This window comes from Oncorhynchus masou, chromosome 2 (assembly GCF_036934945.1).
Source record: "Oncorhynchus masou masou isolate Uvic2021 chromosome 2, UVic_Omas_1.1, whole genome shotgun sequence".
Taxonomy (NCBI): Eukaryota; Metazoa; Chordata; class Actinopteri; order Salmoniformes; family Salmonidae; genus Oncorhynchus; species Oncorhynchus masou.
In genome coordinates this window covers 31,707,722-31,728,750 of record NC_088213.1, presented here as the reverse complement: position 1 = coordinate 31,728,750, position 21,029 = coordinate 31,707,722, and the positions used below count along the sequence as shown (strand labels likewise).

At 46.6% G+C, this 21,029-nt stretch overlaps 1 protein-coding gene and 1 pseudogene across 1 annotated transcript; one reads left to right on the top strand and one right to left on the bottom strand.

Moving 5' to 3' along the window:
* Positions 1 to 3,576: 3,576 nt before the first annotated feature.
* Positions 3,577 to 16,293, top strand: LOC135558657 (stereocilin-like). Its single transcript, XM_064992659.1, has 29 exons — positions 3,577 to 4,365; positions 4,482 to 5,636; positions 7,200 to 7,224; positions 7,393 to 7,978; positions 8,089 to 8,997; positions 9,083 to 9,145; positions 9,237 to 9,362; positions 9,452 to 9,618; positions 9,699 to 9,885; positions 10,517 to 10,632; positions 10,763 to 10,895; positions 11,086 to 11,268; positions 11,362 to 11,400; positions 11,506 to 11,682; positions 11,997 to 12,146; positions 12,504 to 12,562; positions 12,761 to 12,884; positions 13,080 to 13,162; positions 13,260 to 13,395; positions 13,592 to 13,800; positions 13,950 to 14,040; positions 14,185 to 14,356; positions 14,476 to 14,645; positions 14,755 to 14,910; positions 15,018 to 15,160; positions 15,347 to 15,495; positions 15,667 to 15,764; positions 15,889 to 16,036; positions 16,116 to 16,293. The coding sequence occupies exons 1-29, from the start codon at positions 4,293 to 4,295 to the stop codon at positions 16,202 to 16,204; spliced, it is 5,916 nt and encodes a 1,971-aa protein (XP_064848731.1). The 5' UTR covers positions 3,577 to 4,292; the 3' UTR covers positions 16,205 to 16,293.
* Positions 16,294 to 16,444: 151 nt separating this feature from the next.
* LOC135552936 (creatine kinase U-type, mitochondrial-like) lies at positions 16,445 to 19,505 on the bottom strand (annotated as a pseudogene).
* Between the last annotated feature and the right edge of the window lie 1,524 nt (positions 19,506 to 21,029).

Below are 21,029 nucleotides of genomic sequence, written 5' to 3'. Positions count from 1 at the left end.
ATGTGTTGGGTGGGGCAGCTTCCCCCAGTACATGCCTGGTACTCCAGGGGGTTCCCGCTCACCCACAGCTACTCGCCAGCCAGGAAGAGCAGACCCATCCACACGTGGTCCGTCTGGGCTTCTGAGATCTGCTGTTGGGTTTGGAGTTGCTCTGTCTTAGAGAGCAGGCTGGAGAGGTTACTGTGGTGCTGCCTGCAGTACTCAAATCAAAGTTTATTTGTCACATGCGCCGAATACAACAGGTGTAGGTAGACCTTACAGTGAAATGCTTACTTACAGGCTCTAACCAATAGTGCAAAAAAATGTATTAGGTGAACAATAGGTAGGTAAAGAAATAAAACAACAGTAAAAAGACAGGCTATATACAGTAGCGAGGCTATAAAAGTAGCGAGGCTACATACAGACACCGGTTAGTGAGGCTGATTGAGGTAGTATGTACATGTAGATATGGTTAAAGTGACTATGCATATATGATGAACAGAGAGTAGCAGTAGCGTAAAAGAGGGGTTGGCGGGTGGTGGGTGGGACACAATGCAGATAACCTGGTTAGCCAATGTGTGGGAGCACTGGTTGGTCGGCCCAATTGAGGTAGTATGTACATGAATGTATAGTTAAAGTGAATATGCATATATGATAAACAGAGAGAAGCAGCAGTGTAAAAAGAGAGGTTGGGGGGGGCACACAATGCAAATAGTCCGGGTAGCAATTTGATGACCTGTTCATGAGTCTTATGGCTTGGGGGTAAAAACTGTTGAGAAGACCACAATTGACTCCATTGTTGATAACAATTGTGATTTCCAGTATTTGCCAAGGACCAATGTACCATTTTCATTATCTTGAGTGTACTGTCCCCTAGTGGCGATTAAATTTAATAGCAGATCTTTGTTCTTATTTGGAGCACATAGCCTCCTGAACCTAAAGAAAAGAAAGGGTCAGCCTTACCCATCCTCGCCTTCCCCTAAATCAAAACCTGATATTACCTCCATATAGTCCAAAGTTCCATATTGCCTAAATAGAAAAATGATAAGTTCATCACAACCGTTCTGCATTACCATAAATCCAACCTTATTTTAAGTCCACGGTTCCATAATGCATGAATAAAAACAAAAAAAGTTGTTCATGCAAAAAAATTGTTTTTGTAAAAAAAAATCAATGAATCCATATTTGTACTGTGTGATGCGGTGCAAATATGTATCGGGGACTACTTCAACAGGAGGTAGCTTTCACTCACAGCCACGTTGTAATATTCGAGTCCTTGAACATGTTTTGATTATTTACATATAATTTATCGACCACAAGACAAACTTTCTGCTTGGAGCCTTTTGGAAGTGGGGTACAGGGCACGTCTTCTCTCCACTATTTCTTGAGGAAATGGTTCATTAATAGAGAATGGGGAGTGTTATTCAATTCCCTACCCTGTTGTAACAAGGCAATTTTCATTTTGTAGTGGGTAAGCATAGCTACGATCGGACGGGGCCTTCGCTCTACTCTGCCACCAAAACGGTGAGCTCTTTAAGTCAATTGTTTCCACCTGTTCGTCCGTCATTTTGAGATTACATTTCATGAACACTTGTTCACTTTGAAAATGCATCCTGAAATCATCCCTACCTTGAAATAATCCATGATCTGACATGACTGGATTGGTGAAAGATATTTGGTGGAATCCTTGCCTTCACCTGTCCAACCAGTGATTATTTCAAGAGGGGAGGATGGATGGATCATAGAGTATATATCTTTCTCTATCTCTATGGGAAGGATGCCCACTTCAAGTATTCAAACAGGTCCCTTGTCTCTCCAACACCCTCTGTTTTGAAGGTCTCCCCAGTGTGCTATGTGTTCTGCAGGCACACAGATAGAGAGGCTGGCGCTATCCTGTTTCTCATTATATATTCCTTTAGCCAACTGAACCCCACAGTGCTGACTGACTGCTGTTTCCCTACAGCATCAATAATACAAGAGGAAGTTATTGTTCCACCACAGGCCACAGTGACACAGAATTAAAGGGCCAGGGGGGCAGGGAGGGATCCTTTCACTTGCCCCACTCAGGTTACAGGGCCTGCAGACAGCAGTCTGATACCAGGGAGCCTGCCGCTGTGGCCCAGTACAGGGCCTGATTGTGTGGTGGCAGTGACCGGAGGATGGATGCGTCTGCTGTGACAGCCCACAGAGAGGTGCTGGTTTGGCCATCTGGATAAACCTATACTCCACAGACCCAGAGTAACACAGGATGATCCCTAGCTGAGAGACAGCTCAAAAGAGAATTAGTCAGTGGGAGACGTGGGACAGCTAGAGAATGGGAGAGATAACCTGGGTGTGATTAATACCATCCAGATTTTCACCCTGCTTGGGCGTCAAGGTGACAGTCCTGATCCTGAGATTGTTTCAAAACAACATTGAAATCAACATATTAGATGCAAAGAACTATTGAAATATAGCAAAACAAGTTTGTTTTATTCTTTCCTAAAGTGGGTTGTTTCACATATCATGGGGAAATCTAAACCTTTTATAGTAAATGCCCTGATAGAAGGGACCACCTCTTCAGTATGACATAGTCATAGAGGTTTGTTAGAAGTTGATTTTTGTTTATACACATGCAAACTTAGCGTCATACAGACAACACTTAATCCATTGTCCTGTCCTCCATTGTGTTAAACTCACCTTAAAAAACAGTTAGCTGGCACAAGATAGGGGGATACCACTGAAATATGACAGTGAAACAGAGAGGGTCCTAATTCATCCAACTGGATCTCAGGGTCTGGGTGAGCAGGTGCACAAAACAAGATAAACACAGAGAGGGAGAGTAGGAGTGGGAGGGGCTGACAGGGAAACAGACAGAGGGAGAGTAGGAGTGGGAGGGGCTAACAGGGAAACACAGAGAGGGAGAGTAGGAGTAGGAGTGGCTGACAGGGAAACACAGAGAGGGAGAGTAGGAGTGGGAGGGGCTGACAGTGAAACACAGAGAGGGAGAGTAGGAGTGGGAGGGGCTGACAGGGAAACAGAGAGAGGGAGAGTAGGAGTGGGAGGGGCTGACAGGGAAACAGAGAGAGGGAGAGTAGGAGTGGGAGGGGCTGACAGGGAAACACAGAGAGGGAGAGTAGGAGTGGGAGGGGCTGACAGGGAAACAGAGGGAGAGTAGGAGTGGGAGGGGCTGACAGGGAAACAGAGAGAGGGAGAGTAGGAGTGGGAGGGGCTGACAGGGAAACACAGAGAGGGAGAGTAGGAGTGGGAGGGGCTGACAGGGAAACAGAGAGATGGAGAGTAGGAGTGGGAGGGGCTGACAGGGAAACAGAGAGAGGGAGAGTAGGAGTGGGAGGGGCTGACAGGGAAACACAGAGAGGGAGAGTAGGAGTGGGAGGGGCTGACAGGGAAACACAGAGAGGGAGAGTAGGAGTGGGAGGGGCTGACAGGGAAACAGAGAGAGGGAGAGTAGGAGTAGGAGTGGCTGACAGGGAAACACAGAGAGGGAGAGTAGGAGTGGGAGGGGCTGACAGTGAAACAGAGAGGGAGAGAAGGAGTGGGAGGGGCTGACAGAGAAACACAGAGAGGTAGAGTAGGAGTGGGAGGGGCTGACAGGGAAACAGAGAGAGGGAGAGAAGTTGAAAGTGTGAGAGAGAGAAAAGAGGTAATATAATGTTGTTTTAGTGCACATTTATACCTGGAATTATATTATATTCACAAAGCCTTATAAACACATTTTCAAGGATTTGAAGAACTGAATGGAGTGTCATTGGTGAGTACAAACAATTCTAATTCTCTTAAAACTCCTTTTGAACTCCTATTGCAGATGTCTGCTGTTTAGTATTTTTGGGACATCAAACCAATCCCAAGTATATGGATAGAGATGCATAGGTGGCAAATGTCAACCTATCTTCATATTCTCATAATTTCTAAGACCCGTTTGAAAAGAGAATATTTCTGGATAGATAAACAACTTATTTAGTACCAGTATTTGAAATCCCTCTGTGGATATTTCAAAGTCTCACTCAAAACGGCTTCAAGTTCATAGAAAGGATAAAGAATATACCTCAGTTGATTGAAATCCATAGAAATACAACTCTATTGTGAGAGGGAAGGTGCTCAGGTGACGGTGACCTGTCATTAAGGTTTAATGTCCACTCTACAATGAAACACTCTACTCCCTGTGTCCACCCCACTGACCCCAACCCATTGCCAGAGGAAGGCTGTAACAGGGGATGCAGTCCAAACTCAGGGATATGACATTACTCAGGCTTAGGCCACAGACGTGACATCACTGTGACATCATCAGCACTGGCTTGGAGGTGATAGAGAAGATGGCAGTGTTTAGGGTCATGCGCATCGCATTGTTGGTTGTTTTACTGGGAAATACATCAACCAAGAGTTCAGGTGAGGAGACTATCTTACAATTTCTTGTTATGATGTAGTGTAATGGTGTGATGATGCCTTGATATTAATCATGTTTGTATCATGCTCAAAATATGGCTTTTCAACATCACTTCCAGCAAGTAGAAAAGAGGACCAAAGAGAGCCCATTTTCAAGGAGTTAGTATCAATATTGCATAAAGGAGGGTGGTGGTATCCTAGCAAAGAGTCTGCCTCCCCGGAGAGAACCCAAGACCAGCAGGTCCACAGCGTGGTGAGGAGCATCATGGGAAGTCTGAAGACCCTGGGCCTCCTGCCCAGTAAGAGCATGGGCCTCCCCTCCCTCCAGAAGCCTGTGGACAGGCACCGTCTGTCAGGCTTCCTCTACAATATCTCCATGTACCTCCAGGAGATGGGTGCTGAGATGGAGGAGCGACAGCTCGTCTCTGACGAGGAACAACTGTGGGAGAAGGTATTGCAGTCCTTTATCCAGTCAGAGGGGGGCGCTGCGCTGAGCCAGTGGGACAGCCGGGAGCCCCCCAGGCCCAGCGTCAGACTCCAGGACTGGTTCCTGTCCCTGAGAGGCAGCCCTCACTTGGACGGGCTACTGGGGCTTCTGCAGAGCCTTATGTCCCTGTCTGAGCGACAACCCCACAGGCCCCTGCTTGACTTCCTGTCCCAGAACTGGAGGACAGTGAGTGCTCTGCTGGAGGTGGCCCTGCAGGCGCTGGTCAGCGGGACCTATGGCCAGGCCAGCGCCGGGCTGCAGGGCTTCATCTGTGCCCTGAGGGGCCACAGTGAATGTGCCTTCAGTGTCAGCTGGCTAACACAGTTCCTCCGCTTCATGGAGACACGCAACTGGAAGCCCATGGTGAACTTGCACCCTGCGGGGATGGGGGCCGATCAGAGAGGGGGCTCGGCTGCTTTTGAGCGCCTGAAACCTTTCAGCATGCCCCCAAAGGTCCTGAGAGAGGAGGGGTTGTCTGGGAATGCCACTCAAGGCAACGTTGGGGACAGAAGGGACATGGGGGGAGACCTGGACTCCCTTCATACACTGCTCCTGCAGGCTTTATCACGCTCCGATGGGGGGCAGAGGGCGGGGCAGCTGGCAGAGCAAAACCCTGCCCTGCTGCAGGGTTTGGACGGCCTCAGAAGGGGATTCTTGCACAGGGTGGGCAGCTCCGTGTACGGAAACCTGAGGAGAAAGGTGTCCCGTGTTACCATGGCGCTGCTTGATGATGTCAGCAGCGTGGTGGACGTGCCACAGCCCAAACATAAGGGCAGATGCTCCATAGGTGAGTCCATGATGCTCACCATCACCAAAAGGTTGGGGTCAGTTCCATTTCAATTTAGTCAATTCAGTGGAAGAGCTGAAATTCAATTAAATTCAATGTTCCTATTTCTTTCCTTGAGGATTTTGAGATTTCACTGAATTCAACTGGAATTGTGCCTCGACCCTGGTGGCTAGCTATACGAAACAAAAATATAAACTCAACATGCAACAATTTAAAATATTTTACTGAGTTACACTTCATTGAATAAAATCAGTCAATAGAAATAAATTCATTAGGCCATAATCTATGGATTTCACATAACTGGGCAGGGACGCAGCCCTGGGAGGGCATAGGCCCACCCAAATGGGAGCCAGGCCCAGCCAATCAGAATGAGTTCTTCCCCACAAAAGGGCTTTTTCCAGACAGAAATAATCTCAGATGTGGCGGTCCTGGGCTAGCGTGGTCACACGTGGGCTGTGGTTGTGAGGCCGGTTGGATTTAGTTGAACCTTTATTTAACTAGGCAAGTCAGTTAAGAACAAATACTTATTTACAATGATGGCCTACCCCAGATGATGCTAGGCCAATTGTGCACCACCCTATGGGACTCCCAATCATGGCCGGATGTGATACAGCCTGGATTCAAACCAGGGACTGTACTGACGACTCTTGCACTGAGATGCAGAGCTTTAGACTGCTGCGCCACTCAGGATGGTCTGCTAAATTCTCTAAAACTATTTTGGAGGCAGCTTATGGTAGATAAATTAACATTCAATTATCTGGCAACAGCTCTGTTGATATTCCTGCAGTCAGCATGCCAATTGCACACTCTCTCAAAAGAGACATCTGTGGCATTGTGCTGTGTGACAAAACTGCACATTTTATTGTTACCAGCACAAGGTGCACCTGTGTAATTAATGATCATGCTGTTTCATAAGCTTCTTGATATGACACATCTATCCAGGTGGATAGATTATTTTGCCTAAGGAGAAATGCTCACTAACAGGAATGTAAAGACATTTGTGCACAACATTTGAGAGAAATAAGCTTTTTGTGCATATGGAACATTTCTGGGATCTTTTATTTCAGCTCATGAAAAATGGGACCAACACTTAACATGTTGCGTTTATATCTTTGTTCAGTTTACATGCTTTTACCTTTACTGTTCTTATAAAACACGTCAGAGACATGTTGATCAAAGCCTCTTGAATTTCATTTCCATTCATACTAATCTGATAATATGTCTGATAACAGCTCTTACTCATTAGTCATGAATGATTTAGAGTGAAATATATGACACATGAGAGTGTTTGGACTGACACTGCTTTAAAATCATAATGGCCATGTTAGTCATTGAGAGGATCGGTGTTACCCTGCATCCCATGCCCTAGCTAATCTCTTTGTCCTCTCATTGATGCCAGTAACACTATCTCCTGGGCATTGTGAGCCCAGCTATGCTGTTACATCAGGCCTGATTGTATGGTGCAAATCGCTTTTTCCACCATTGATCTACCATAATATTCACTAGCTCTCTTACACTGTCTGTGATTTTCCATTAAAGTCCCTTTTATCCATCTTTGCAAAGGTGACCTGAGACAGCTAATCTTATGGTAAGTAATCAAGAAAAAAACTAAGCTTATAATATAAACTACAGTATGGACAAATATATCATACATCATGATGGTTTCATTTTATAATTTTCCCTCACAAAGAATATGAGGTTAATAGAAAATATGTTTTTTGTCATATCATAGTTCACCATTCTCTGTGACTTGTAGGGGGATCAGACATAATATCACGTGGAATGCTCAGGCTCTGGGCTTCAACTCGCAGGGCCCTCCCAGCACCCCATCCTTCCTCTCCTGCCCCTCCATAGAGGGTGAGAGAGGGGACCCCAGACCCCCACCACGCCCCTCTCGCCCGAGACCAGCCCTGTCACCCCGCAGGGTGCCCAAACAGAAACAACCACCCAGCTCAACCCCAGTACGCCGCCGTTCCCGTCTCCTCAAGCCCCAGTCTGAGGCAGTAGAAGTTGGCCACAGCCACCTGAGAGAGATGGGGTACTTTGCCTCAGCAGAGATCCTGGAAGCAGCGTGTAACGCCTCTATCCCAGGCCTTACAGGTGTGTCCAACTTCACTGTGTTCCTCTACTGTAACCTGTATGACGGGGACGATGGGTCTGTGAACCCGGAGGTTGGTCAGGTGGGACCCGACCTACACGCCACATGTTCTGACGCTGCCTGGTACCTGTCTGCAGCCGAGGATGACTTCTTGTGGGTCCACGTCTGCAGCGAGTTCTTCACCCACCAGTTCAACAACACTGTGTGTGCCAACTCCTCCTTTTGGCTGCAGAGAGCACACCAGGTACAGTCCATGATTAAACCCCACTTCTGAATGCAAAAGAGTTGGGTTCTCAACTCACTTTTTTAACTTCTCCACAATGTCTAACTAAATTCTGCCTGTGATGTTTGCAGGCTGCAGACATGAAGGACTACCACTACTTCAACCAGTCCAGTATAGGTGACCTGTGTGTGCAGCTGTCAGGGGAGGTGGTGGAGGGCGGAGGCAGCCCAGGGCCTGACGAAGCCTGCCTGGCCCAACTAGGCACCAGGTCCCTCAGCGCCCAGGACTTCAGACGCTGCTTCCTGCCCAACATTTCTGCTCTGGTCTCAGCCCTGTGTGGCAGCGAGTCCCCTGAAGCCCATCCCTCCTATACATCCCTTCCGGAGGGCAGCTGGGCTGCAGACTACTGCTCCAGGTTCCACAACTCCTCCCACCCTGAATCCATAGAAGACACATGTAACTACAGGAAGTGGAGCCTGCAGCATTTCACCAACGCCACCCTACTGGAGCTCTGTGGCAGTACAGAGGGGCTGAGGGAGTATGTTTGTAGCAATGCCACCCTCTACCGCCGACTACTCTCAGCCTATCCTCAGCTCTCTGACCTTTGCGTTGACTTGGATGTAGAACAAGAGGACAGGAAGTGCTTCCTCCAGTGGTTCTTTGACATGCTCCCGGCGCCGTATGACTTTGACACATCACAGCTATGTGTGAGTCCTGCTCCGCTGCTGGTGGAGGCACTGCGCAGGCTGAGTGTGTGTGAGGTGGATGGGGGTGAGCGAGGAAGCTGGGTGGGGGCTGTGGGGTACATGCTGAGGGTACTGGACTTTGTGGTGGGGCTATCGGCAGGGCTGGATGAGGGGGAGGGGGAGGTGAGGCAGGGCCTGGGTCAGGCCATCCTCCTCTCCAGTCTCCTTGACAACGCCTCATTCTGGGCGACTCTGCGTCCCGACGCATCACTGAGCGTGCTCCAAACCGTGGGCTTGTTCCTGCGCAGGGAGCAGAGCGCAGCTCTCAAAGAGGACCTGCTCAGCTGCTTCAGTGTAAGCCACATACCTTATACACAGAACACATACACATAAACATAGACACATGAAGGTAATGTGAATGCCTCCTCTGTCCTGACAGCCTGTATTATGGGACCTCATTGAGAGAGAGGACAACTCCTCTGCCCTCAGAGTCCTAATGCAGGTACTGTACACCTTTATAAAACGGTTAGTTGGGATCTTAGATGCAGATTGACTGGTTACCTGTATTAAGGTGAACATTGTTTTCTCTCCAGGAGTACCTCCAAATGCCCAGGGAGAGTATCCGCACACTGGTGATGTCAGCAGAGAAAGATGCAGTGAAGAGGTTTCTGTCTCACATGCACCAGAGCTGGGACCAGCTGCACGTAGAGACCACTCAGGTTTGTCCTCAACACTCTCAGTTTAGCAATGGATGCTGGAAAGTAGGGATGTTACTGCTACTGTCAATAAAGACCACTGTCTCCCCCAGTCCTCTCAGAGAGAACTGCAGGCCATGGAGACCATGACGTCCGCCTTCATCCACAAGTTCCCTCGTGTGACCCCTGACCTCTTCGTCGACCTATCACAGTTTATACCTTTCATGTCCGTCTCTGACATCATGAGCTTCCCCACCTCCCTGATGGTCAACACCAGCGTGTGAGTTACTAGACCTGAGCTGCCATTTTAAGCCAAAGGTCAAAGGTAATCGTGTTGACTGGTTCTGTGTTGAATCATAGGTTGATGGCGATCCGTGACCACAGCACAGAGATGAAGTCTCCACAGAAACAGGCGTTTGTGAAGAGGCTCCTGCAGTCCAGTGTGGTGGGAGATGTCCCTTCCTGGCCACCGTACTTCCTCAGCTCCATCCTCCCACTGCTCCCACACCTCCCGGTCAGCCAATTTCAGCAGCTGACATCAGACCAGGTTACACATCTCATTCCTTATCTACTCTACAGATATTTTCATTTAGTATTGTGTACTTATTGAAGGAATTTAATTCCTCTGTTTTAATTCCCAATTAAAATTAAACACTGTCAATTCATAAGAATTTATATGACCCTTATTTTATAGAAATAGACAGAGCCCGGTCTTAAAGTCAAATAGCAGCCTTTATTCACGAGAGTACTGCCACGATACAGGTTACCACAGGTTATAAACTGAAAATGATGTCATTAGTTCAAACACCAACCCGTGTCATCTCCGTTCCAGTACAAAGGCTGTATCTCAAGCCTTCCCACATCCGTCTCCCTACCAGTCAAGGTTTTCTCGTGTAGATAAGCATTCTAGCCAGTCTGATTCATTTGTACCAAGGAACAGACCGTCATTGTTCTAACTCTTGACCACATTCACACACATTATATTCAGTACCGGGATCAAGAAAGAAAATTCATACATATACAGTAACATAATAGTATTCTGATTAGTACATATACACTAACATAATAGTATTCTGATTAGTACATCCTGATTTAAATGTATACATAATTAGTCATTATAGATAAAAATTCCCTTAACAGTACTGCATTGGCATTACTCTATCATGTCCCTCCTTAAGCTGAGTCCCCTGGTGGAGTTTCTGGGAAACACTAGTCTGGATGGAACAAGGGGTCGTCATGTTCTACGGACTCTATTCATTAAAAAAAGGAACTTCACCAGTGATAACATATCGAGGTAGGGTCTTTTGTTTCAAGTTGTAACCTATTCCACATATAGTGCTCTAGTTCTGACCAGAGCCACAGTGTCCCTTTGTGCAGTTACCAGTGTATTATACCAGAGAGACGAGGGCATTATTTTTCAACAGGCTGGGAGTTCTGGTTTGTTACCTGAAACCGGAGGAGCTGCGTCCGTTTCTGCTGGCTTCCCCTGTGTCCTCTGCTCTTTGGCAGCAGCTAGCTCTCTGTGTGTCTGAGGGACTCATCAGTGCTTCAGGCAGGGTGAGAGAGAATTGCATGTAAAAAATTGGGATGTCCTCTGAAAGTTCCAAGTTCATTTTGACAATTTTTTCCTCCAACACACCTGTTAGGATATCAGTAAAAATATCAGTATTGCCATTTGTATATGTATACAGTCCATATCATATGTGAGGGGCACTGACCCTGTCGATCCTGCTCTTGCCATGTTCAGCTGTCTCTCTGGCTAGTCCAGGCGGTGCAGCCTCTGAACGCCAGCACTCTACCTCCTCCAGCACTGGCCACCCTCAGGGGCCTACTGCCCCAGCTAGGGGCTTCCTTCCTGCAGTCACTGCCCTCACTACAGCTCTTGGACCTGCTAACACAACCAGGTCTGCCCAGCTTCTCCCCAGCACAGGTCAGCACTGCATGGACTATGCCTACACACTGAATCTACCGGTATGTTGTTTTCTGCTGAGTGACATTACATGTTGTTTTTAACTTCCCCCAGGCTTTCCAGATATTATCCAAAATTTCACAAGACACAAATGTAAGTAAAGGCTTATTAGTGATCTCTTCAGTTATGTTTTAATCTACACAGCTTGTTGTGCATTCTTACAAGGCCATATTTCCATGGTGATCCTCTCCTTGTCAGCTCACCATGGATACACTGTGCAGGCTGAAGCCCTTACTGCCTGGCCTGTCCCCTGCTGTGCTCAGAGGCATACACTGGTCTGAGATCAGTGGAACCACTCACTGCCAATGCTGGAGCACTCTACTGCCTGACCTGAAGCCTGCCCATAGAGCCATGCTCCACAGGGCACTGCAGGAGGTAAGGTGTTCTTGTTTCTCTGTGGGGAGATTACTTTCTCCTCTCTGCCAAACGGTTCTTTATTCATCATTTCCAGTCGCTCTACATTGTCTTTCTTACCACACTGAGAGCAAATGATGACACAGTAAAGATATGGTGGAACTTAAATGCTAACAAACCAAGTATGCTGTCATTCATCAACTATCTTATATGCCTAAACGGCTAGTCATTGTGAATTTACCTGGAAGTAATTCCATAAGTACAGTACTTAACCTATTACCAATTACTATTACTTAGGCACATATTCAATTGTTTATTCCATTGCTTAAAAAAAGGCTTTAGCCAGCAACTCAAGGAACTTCACAGCACAGCTCCAATGTCTCCTGCCGTTTGTGCCCCTGAGGGAGCTGATAGAGGTTCTGGATGGAGAGACATTCCTGAGAGATATGAGCCTGTACAGAGACCTGCCCTGGTCCCCCCAACAGGTGCACATCCATCTCCACTATGCTCCTTCTGAACATACAACACTACTTAAACACCCACTCCTTTGGCTATAGTATAGCATCATTACTGTTGTTGCTCTAGAGGGAAAGCCATGCTGCCAAGCTGCCAGTGTGGGCCTGGGCTCCCATTAATCTGCAAATCATTGGAATTGCTTCAGATGAGCCATTCAGGATATTAATGCTCCGTACGCCTCAGCCATCATCAAGCAAATTGGTTTGGATGTAGTACAATAGTCAGGAGGGGGAATATAAATGAGTAATGCCTACCCTAAATAGATTAGATTCCTTTCACCACCTGTTTTCTCTCTCACACACACTCTGTCTTTCTGAAATATATAGGCTCAGCTCCTTTTCAAGAGGACCCATCAATCTGAAATCATTACCAGAGACACTGTAGAGTAAGTCAAATGTTATTAGGTGTCATGAGTATGTGCTGTGTTATTGAATATCATGTGATATTCATGCAAATCATTACATGACAAAATTGGAGACTCAGTCAGTACCCGTATTTCATTAGGTTTCCTTCACCTGGATTACAAATGCAATGCAGTCTTCCAGATACAATTTATTCATCCAATCATCTATTTGGTCTTTAGGGACTTGGGTCATATTGCTGGTGGAATGAGCTGTGATTGGCTAAAGCTTTGGACCAATGAAACTGATTTTTCAGAGTTGCTTCAGTTTGTCAGTGAGTTGCCAGGAGGGGTGAGACCAGCTCTGGTGAGGAACCACAAGCAACCCACATGGTATCCCTCGTGTTACCCTCCCCTCCTCTTTCATCTATATTTAGATACATCTTTCTTTGTCTATAGCATTTTATCTACCATTTCAAATATCAAGAAAACTATTCATGGAATTCTTCAGAGCTTCCTATTTCATACTAGTTTGTTCAGATGTTTTGTGTTTTGTTACCAGAGGAAATGTGTTGTAGAGGAACTGCGGCAAAGACCAGAGGAAGACCTGGATGGTATAAGCCCCTGGTTTGCTGCAGAATTACCGTACGATATCATTCACTCCAAAATATATTGTATAAATGGTCCAACATTTAATCTTTCTCTATACAAGATTAATCTAACCAGATTCCTGCTGTCCCAGGGTGAACCTGATTGAGAGCCTGTCTAATACTTCACTGACAGCCGTCCTGGCTCACATTCAGCAGCACTTTGTGGACTTCCTCAAGCTGCCCCGTCATAAGCAGATGGCCTTAGCAGAAAAGGCCATCACTGTGCTGGTGAGGAGAGACTATAATATTATTAGCACGAAATCCTCCTGATTAATAAAACATACATACAATTCATCCAAACATAATGATACAGGGTTGGAATGCATGGCATTACAATACTTAATAATCAGCTAAACGGATTGTGCTTTGTTGTCATTACCTGCAGTAATTATACCTTAGTAACTGTTCTGGTGTGTCCACCCAGGGCAACTCTCAGGGCCTGGCCGAGGGGGAGCTCAGTGGGGCCTCTGTGGACCTCCTGGGGCCCCTGTTGCCCTTCCTAGACAGGGACACCCTGGGGCTGGTGGACAGAGGGGCCCTGGGGCTACGGCTGGATGAGCTGAGGGGGTACTGCCTGCCCTGGGACACCCTGAAGGACATGGCTGCTCTGCTTACTGGGAGAGACCTGCTGGGGTGAGAGACAACTGGGTCTCTTTTAGGAGATGGTAGAGTGGGAGACCTGGGGTGGTTGTGAGCTGGTTATGGCAGCACTGGGCTTGTGGGTATGTCATGTATGCATTTATAACAGAAATCTGGTGTGTGTATGTGTGTGTTTATTGTAGAGAGGCATCGGCCTGGACGGTTGGGGATGTGGAGCTTGTTGGCAGACTGTTATTTACTCTCTCTCCAAAACAGATCAACTCCATCCCACTGGTGAGGGCTCCAATGGGCGAAACATCAAAAGCCTTTATAATGACTATCACTTTATCATTGGGTGATGACTAATAAAGCCCTACAGTGCTGTATGAGTGTACTTTTAGCAGGATTTGCTAAGTGTGTTTTACTACCATATATCAGGTGGTGCTGAGTGCAGACACGGTGGAGGAGGTTCTGGCAGGTCAGTGGCGCTGGGAGAACAGTGATGTGGGTCAGGCCTGTGTGTCCCAGTGTGTGGACCAGCAGGGCCAGAGAGAGAGGATCCACAGCCTCATACGAGGGGTTGTCAGAGCACAGAGCAGGAGGAGAAAAGGTCATCATTGATCCACTCTCTATATCACAAATGTATCATGCCCACTAGCTCTGAAAGGAAAGCTTGATGATAATGCATTGTGGTTCTAAACTCATTGCGGTCTCATGTCATCTATCCAGTGCCAGTCCCAAGCTGTGGTGACATAAGAGGCACCTTCCCCTCAGCATGGACAGCCAATCAGCTGAGCCGGATGGCGGGGGAGGAGTTGAGGCAGTGCGCAGAGGTCATAGGTCAGGACGCTTCACTGAGCCCTGACCGGCGCAGAGCACTGTGGGTAAAGCTCAGGCAGGTTAGTTTTAGAACATCGGAGATGTTTTGGTTTTCATCACTGCCTGCTAAAGACTGGAAATGTGGAAATGTGTTGTGTATCTTGTGCACTATCCTTCACCCTCCTCCAGGCCTACAGTCCAGTTAGAGGCCTGAGGCCAGAGCAGGTCCTGGGGCTGGGCTGTCTGGTCACTGAGCTGGGGGAGAGGGAGCTCCAGGATACTAACCTGACTGACCTGGGTGTCCTGGCCTACCTGGGGGCTCTGACCGACTGGAGCCCAAAAAAGGTGACGAGGCTCCCATATTCCAATCTCACGTGTGATATTTGTAGTGTGGAGGGTTGCCCACTTCTGGTGTAGGTTGTTTGACTCTCCAACCCTGTGTCTCGTTTCAGATGAGAGCAGCAGTTGTTGGTGTGATGCGGAAGCGGAAGTTGAAGGTGGAGCAGCTCGGAGCTGTAGAAGTGGCTTCTCTAGGACACCTGCTCTGTGGTTTCACACTGTCAGAGATCAACAGACTGGACCCCTACAACCTCAGGTCAGTCATGTATTAGAAATACACACTTTATTTTAACCACAGAAATATTAATTACATACCTTGTGAATAAAGCTCAGCCTATAGTGCAAAAGGCAAAAATGTCATTTTTTTGCTGTCTGATTCCACTTGGTGATAATGCTTCCATCAACCCAGTCCTAATGAGTCCTCCTGCTGTTTGACTGACAGCATGGCTACTCTATTCCTGAGGGAGCTGGCCCTGCCGTGTTCAGAGCAGCAAATGGAGGCTCTGACCGCCCGTCTCTCCAGTCCTCAAGCCTTTGGCCCCGTCAGTACCTGGGGCCCAGAGGTCTTTACTGAGATCGGCACACTAGCAGGTACAGTTGTTCAAATGGGGCAGGGGTTTAAACTCAGAAATCTTTGTTGTAAATTCAGTATATTTGATCCTTAAATCTAAGGAATAGTTAGTTAGTAGTGACCGGTGAATCCACCCCTCTCGCACGCACACTCATTTCATGAGTCCTCTCTCCCTCCCTCTCTCTGTCCAGCGGGTCTGGAGGACATGGTTCTATCTGCTCTGGTACAGGAGCAGGTGGAGGGGCTCATACCCGACGCTATCGCCCTGATTCCCCCCACAAAGATGGCTGTGAGTCTCTCTCTGGTTCACCTCAGGATACTTAAGAGCTGATTTGGATAATGCTGTTTACATAATGCTCTCCAAACCACATCCCATTTTGTTAGTTGATGCACGATGTGTGTGTGTCTGTCAGGTGGTATTCAGTGCGGTCCAGTTGTCGTGGCTGAATGTGGAGCAGGCGTGGGTGGTCACAGAGAAGCAGTGGGCGGAGCTGAACAGTGGGCAGAGACATGCCTTGGGCCTGGCGCAGTATGAGGGGGATGTCCTGTTAGAGCACAGAGGTAATAGCATACCAATATCATCATAATGTCATGTTTAACAGTAACTATATGGTATGATGTGTTTTGTTTGCGTCCACAGGGAGGAATGTGGCCCCGGCAACACGGTCAGCTGACAGCCTCACTGTGTGCTTATTGTCTCTATGCTGTATGTTATGGCAACTATCGTAAAACACACAGTAACCCATTTGTATTTATTTGTTCTTTGACCTTTTATCGAATTGTAACATTTGTACTTAAAAATAAACCAAACATTTTGAACTGTGTTCCATTTGTATCCTGGAATGAACCCTTCACCTCATACTATTCTAAAGCCTGACATACTCTGCATGCATCGTTCTGATGCGTCTGTGTGTTTGGGAGTATGCTAGTCTGTTAATGTGGTTACAGTGTGGAGGGCATTCATTAAATTCAATATAAAAGCACCTCTCGGAAAATAGGGCAGTAGGACACAATTCAGAGAATTAGATGCAATATGGTGATGGCAAGCACCTAATTTTGCATAGTACACAACAATTACTAGTCGATCCCCAAGTTTAATTTGAATGTATTGGTATATGCAGTGGGGAGAACAAGTATTTGATAACCTGCAAAATCAGCAGTATTTCCTACTTACAAAGCATGTAGAGGTCTGTAATTTTTTATCATAGGTACACTTCAACTGTGAGAGACGGAATCTAAAACAAATTGACATACTGTAAGTATTTGATACATCAGAAAATAAGAACTTAATATTTGGTACAGAAACCTTTGTTTGCAATTACAGAGATCATACGTTTCCTGTAGTTCTTGACCAGGTTTGCACACACTGCAGCAGGGATTTTGTCCCACTCCTCCATACAGACCTTCTCCAGATCCTTCAGGTTTCAGAGCTGTCGCTGGGCAATACAGACTTTCAGCTCCCTCCAAAGATTTCTTATTGGGTTCAGGTCTGGAGACTGGCTAGGCCACTCCAGGACCTTGAGATGCTTCTTACGGAGCCACTCCTTAGTTGCCCTGGCTGTGTGTTTCAGGTCGTTGTCATGCTGGAAGACCCAGCCACGACCCATCTTCAATGCTCTTACAGAGGGAAGGAGGTTGTTGGCCAAGATCTCGCGATACATGGCCCCATCCATCCTCCCCTCAATACGCTGCAGTCGTCCTGTCCCCTTTGCAGAAAGCATCCCCAAAGAATGATGTTTCCATCTCCATGCTTCACGGTTGGGATGGTGTTCTTGGGGTTGTACTCATCCTTCTTCTTCCTCCAAACACGGCGAGTGGAGTTTAGACTAAAAAGCTCTATTTTTGTCTCATCAGACCACATGACCTTCTCCCATTCCTCCTCTGGATCATCCAGATGGTCATTGGCAAACTTCAGACAGGCCTGGACATGCCCTGCCGTGTAGTTCTGGGCTGATCCCTCACCTTCCTCATGATCATTGATGCCCTACGAGGTGAGATCTTGCATGGAGCCCCAGACCAAGGGTGATTGACCATCATCTTGAACTTCTTCCATTTTCTAATAATTGCGCCAACAGTTGTTGCCTTCTCACCAAGCTGCTTGCCTATTGTCCTGTAGCCCATCCCAGCCTTGTGCAGGTCTACAATTTTATCCCTGATGTCCTTACACAGCTCTCTCGTCTTGGCCATTGTGGAGAGGTTGGAGTCTGTTTGATTGAGTGTGTGGACAGGTGTCTTTTATACAGGTAACAAGTTCAAACAGGTGCAGTTAATACAGGTAATGAGTGGAGAACAGGAGGGCTTCTTAAAGAAAAACTAACAGGTCTGTAAGAGCCAGAATTCTTACTGGTTGGTAGGTGATCAAATACTTATGTCATGCAATTAAATGCAAATTAATTACTTAAAAATCATACAATGCGATTTTCTGGATTTTTGTTTTAGATTCCGTCTCTCACAGTTGAAGTGTACCTATGATAAAAATCACAGACCTCTACATGCTTTGGAAGTAGGAAAACCTGCAAAATCGGCAGTGTGTCAAATACTTGTTCTCCCCACTGTAGCTGAAGAGTTTATAGCTGCTATTCAGGTAAAGTATTTGGAGGACCACAGTTAATGATTTGGATTTACATAGCTTTATTGAAGTATATTGTTTGTGAATGTAAAATCGCAAGTCGGGGCATCTGCAAGGCCAGTCTCTCTCAACCTGAACTGAGATGGGTGCAGGGATTTGGATATCCTGATCTCGCTCCAGTCTCTTCTCACACACAATCAGGTATTTAACCCCATCAATCACATTCTGAACCAGCTGGACCTATATACAACACAAATCCAGATAGCATTCTCTTTCAACACTCTCTACAACGGCCTATTAAAGCTGAATATTATGATTGTCACTTGTGCATTCTATTCTGAGATCAAGTGATGCAGTGTCTTACCTCTGACTCACCCAGTCAGGTCAGATTAGAGATGTCAAAGGTTGTGTCCACAGCTGCGGCGTCCACGCCACCCATACCTCGCTTCTGCAGAATCAGGTTGTCCAGTATCTTCTGAAAACAAGCATCCCAGTAAAAAACAAACAGAAAAACAGAGCATTTAGGATCCTGGAATTTGAGAAGGACAGAGATCCCCTGAGCAGTTTCTACAGACTGTTCATGTGTCAACCCATAGGTGAGTGAGGTGGTAAGGGCCAGACCTTGCTGAGACGAGGCAGGTTGACCTGAGTCCAGTGCCCAGGTTGGAAGGGCAGGTGAGGATGTAACCCAGCCTCTTGCTCCAAATGAACTCCCAGCCCTTCTCCATGATCAACATCTCCACCTGGTGGTGATGACAACAACAGCTCATTAAAAGACAACAAAGTATGAAAGGTTTGTCACTTAAGACACAGTTAACGTGTGGGTGTAGGCAATGAATCATTTCACTGATTCTGCTGGGCTCAACTCCTTGAGTGCCCTGTAGAACCTCTCAAACACCCTCTTCATGTCGCTGCCCTTCTCCATCCAGATGATCAGGGTGTGGTCCTCCTCATTGATCCACAACAGGAAGTTCTCCTGGTTGTTGTGCCTTTCCAGACCAACGGGTTATCTCGATATGTTTCAGCGCTTATAAAATGCTTTCTATTGTTTGGTTTTAGAGTTCTGCTTTTATCAAACCATTATACTTAACAAATGCCCTGTGCATCTGGCCAATCCCTGGCCATTCCTGCACAGGTCAAGATCGGGGTACTGGTATATCAAACAGAAAGTGATCCCGTGAACTCCAAAAACAAGTGCTAGGCATCTCAGTGATAGAATAAGGAAATGAAACAAATAAAAACAATTTTCCAACGCAATGTGTGGTGCAGAGTGTCTTTTCCTCACATCAATGAGCAGCTGCTGCTCCTAGTCAGTCATCTGTACTGTCCCTTGAGTTCCCCCTGCAGGCTGTTGAGGGTGTCCACCACCAGCTCCACCTCCCGGCACGCCGCCCAGCAACAGGCAGAGGGTAGGCTCAGATGCTCAGGCCCTTCCACACGATGACGACACGTAGCACTCATCAAACTGCTCTGCCCGGTTCTAATAAGAGACTATGGTAAGTACTGGCTCACTTGAACAGTTTAGAATGTAGATATGTAGGTCTGGTACCTAGTCAACTGGGTGGTTGATGCAATGACATTTCTATACTTATATCCATGGACATTCCGATCATTCTGTACCTTGCTGGCTTCCAGGTCTGTGGGGAGAGATTGTGTATAAATGTATGGCCTTAAATAAATGAAACTTTCGTAACCAAAAGCGATCACAAAGCAAGGGCTTCTGTGTTATTCTTTCCTTTCAATACTTCTCTCTACACACAAAAAGGTAGAATATTGGGAGACTCTGCCATTAAGAGTCTGCAGAGCACTCGCCTTCACTTCAAGGCAGAATTAAAAACTGCAGTTGATCCCCTTTCATCTAGGTTTTATCTGTATAACACATTTATAAGGAATGGGTGACGCTCCAATATGTGTAGTAGCTTTAGAATATTTTTTTCACAGTGACCGCCATTAGATTTAAAAAAAACAAACACTGAAGTTCCAGCAAGATAGGTAGTAGGCATAACAATTCACTGTGAAAAGACACGGACCACACAGGCCATTGTGATCCATCCCGATAGGACTCCTCGTCTCCGGCTACCATGCCAACAGTCTTTATGAAGGTGTGCCCAGGGTTGTCCAATCCTGTCTGGATAACATTGTCCATAGGCAAGGGAAGGTATGATGTGACTGGCCTTGCAGTTGTTGTGTTGGAGTAAATCAGGGAACTCTGAACTGTGAGAGAAATTGAAGGTTGGTCACACTTATTGCAATAAGTACAGACAAAAAGGGGGTACAGTGATAGCACACCCCTAACGAATGAATAGGTGATGGAGGCTGTGGACACTGGGATCTGTCACGGTCTGTCTGGGATAACCCGGCATGGTACTGCCTCCTGATTTGAGCTCCTGTGGTGACATGCTCTCTGTTCAGAAAAAAATCCTGCTGTAGCAAATGCCCATACTCCACTAAGAGACAGGACTCCTATGTTGCACTTCCGAGAGGACAACAGCATGAAGAAACCGCTTGCCATTTTCCCTGTGAAACATGAGGAGATTGCGTTACTGATACTAGCCGCTGTCCCATTGATCCCTCATGAAAAGTACTACTGAATTACTACTCATCCCTACTACTCAAGATCTACACTAAACCTACTGGTTTTACTACTTGATTGCTATTGAGATGTGTAGTAAACCAGTAGTGATTTATGTAGTAATTTAAGTACTGGTAATAATGAGTGATACATTGGGATGTTTCACTACATATTTCCTACTCAAATCACTACATAAATCTCCCTTAATGACGACTGTGCAGCTACTGAGCTTTTGGGTATCTACTACTTAAAATCTACACATACCCACATAATTCCTACATGTTCACTATTGGATTACCACCCAACGCCTACACATTACTGATGTATGCCTATTCAATCCCTATTTAATTACTACTGCCAGTGCCATCTGTGTGTGTAGTGGCACTACTGAATTGCTTCTGATCCTTTTTAAT

What these genes read in the sequence shown, in the direction of transcription:
- LOC135558657 (XM_064992659.1), top strand. Translation starts at nt 4,293, where the DNA reads ATGGCAGTGTTTAGGGTCATGCGCATCGCATTGTTGGTTGTTTTACTG. An exon ending in AAATTTCACAAGACACAAAT is followed by an intron (nt 11,401 to 11,505) that starts GTAAGTAAAGGC and finishes TCTCCTTGTCAG; the next exon opens with CTCACCATGGATACACTGTG. An exon ending in ACTGGGAGAGACCTGCTGGG is followed by an intron (nt 13,801 to 13,949) that starts GTGAGAGACAAC and finishes TGTTTATTGTAG; the next exon opens with AGAGGCATCGGCCTGGACGG.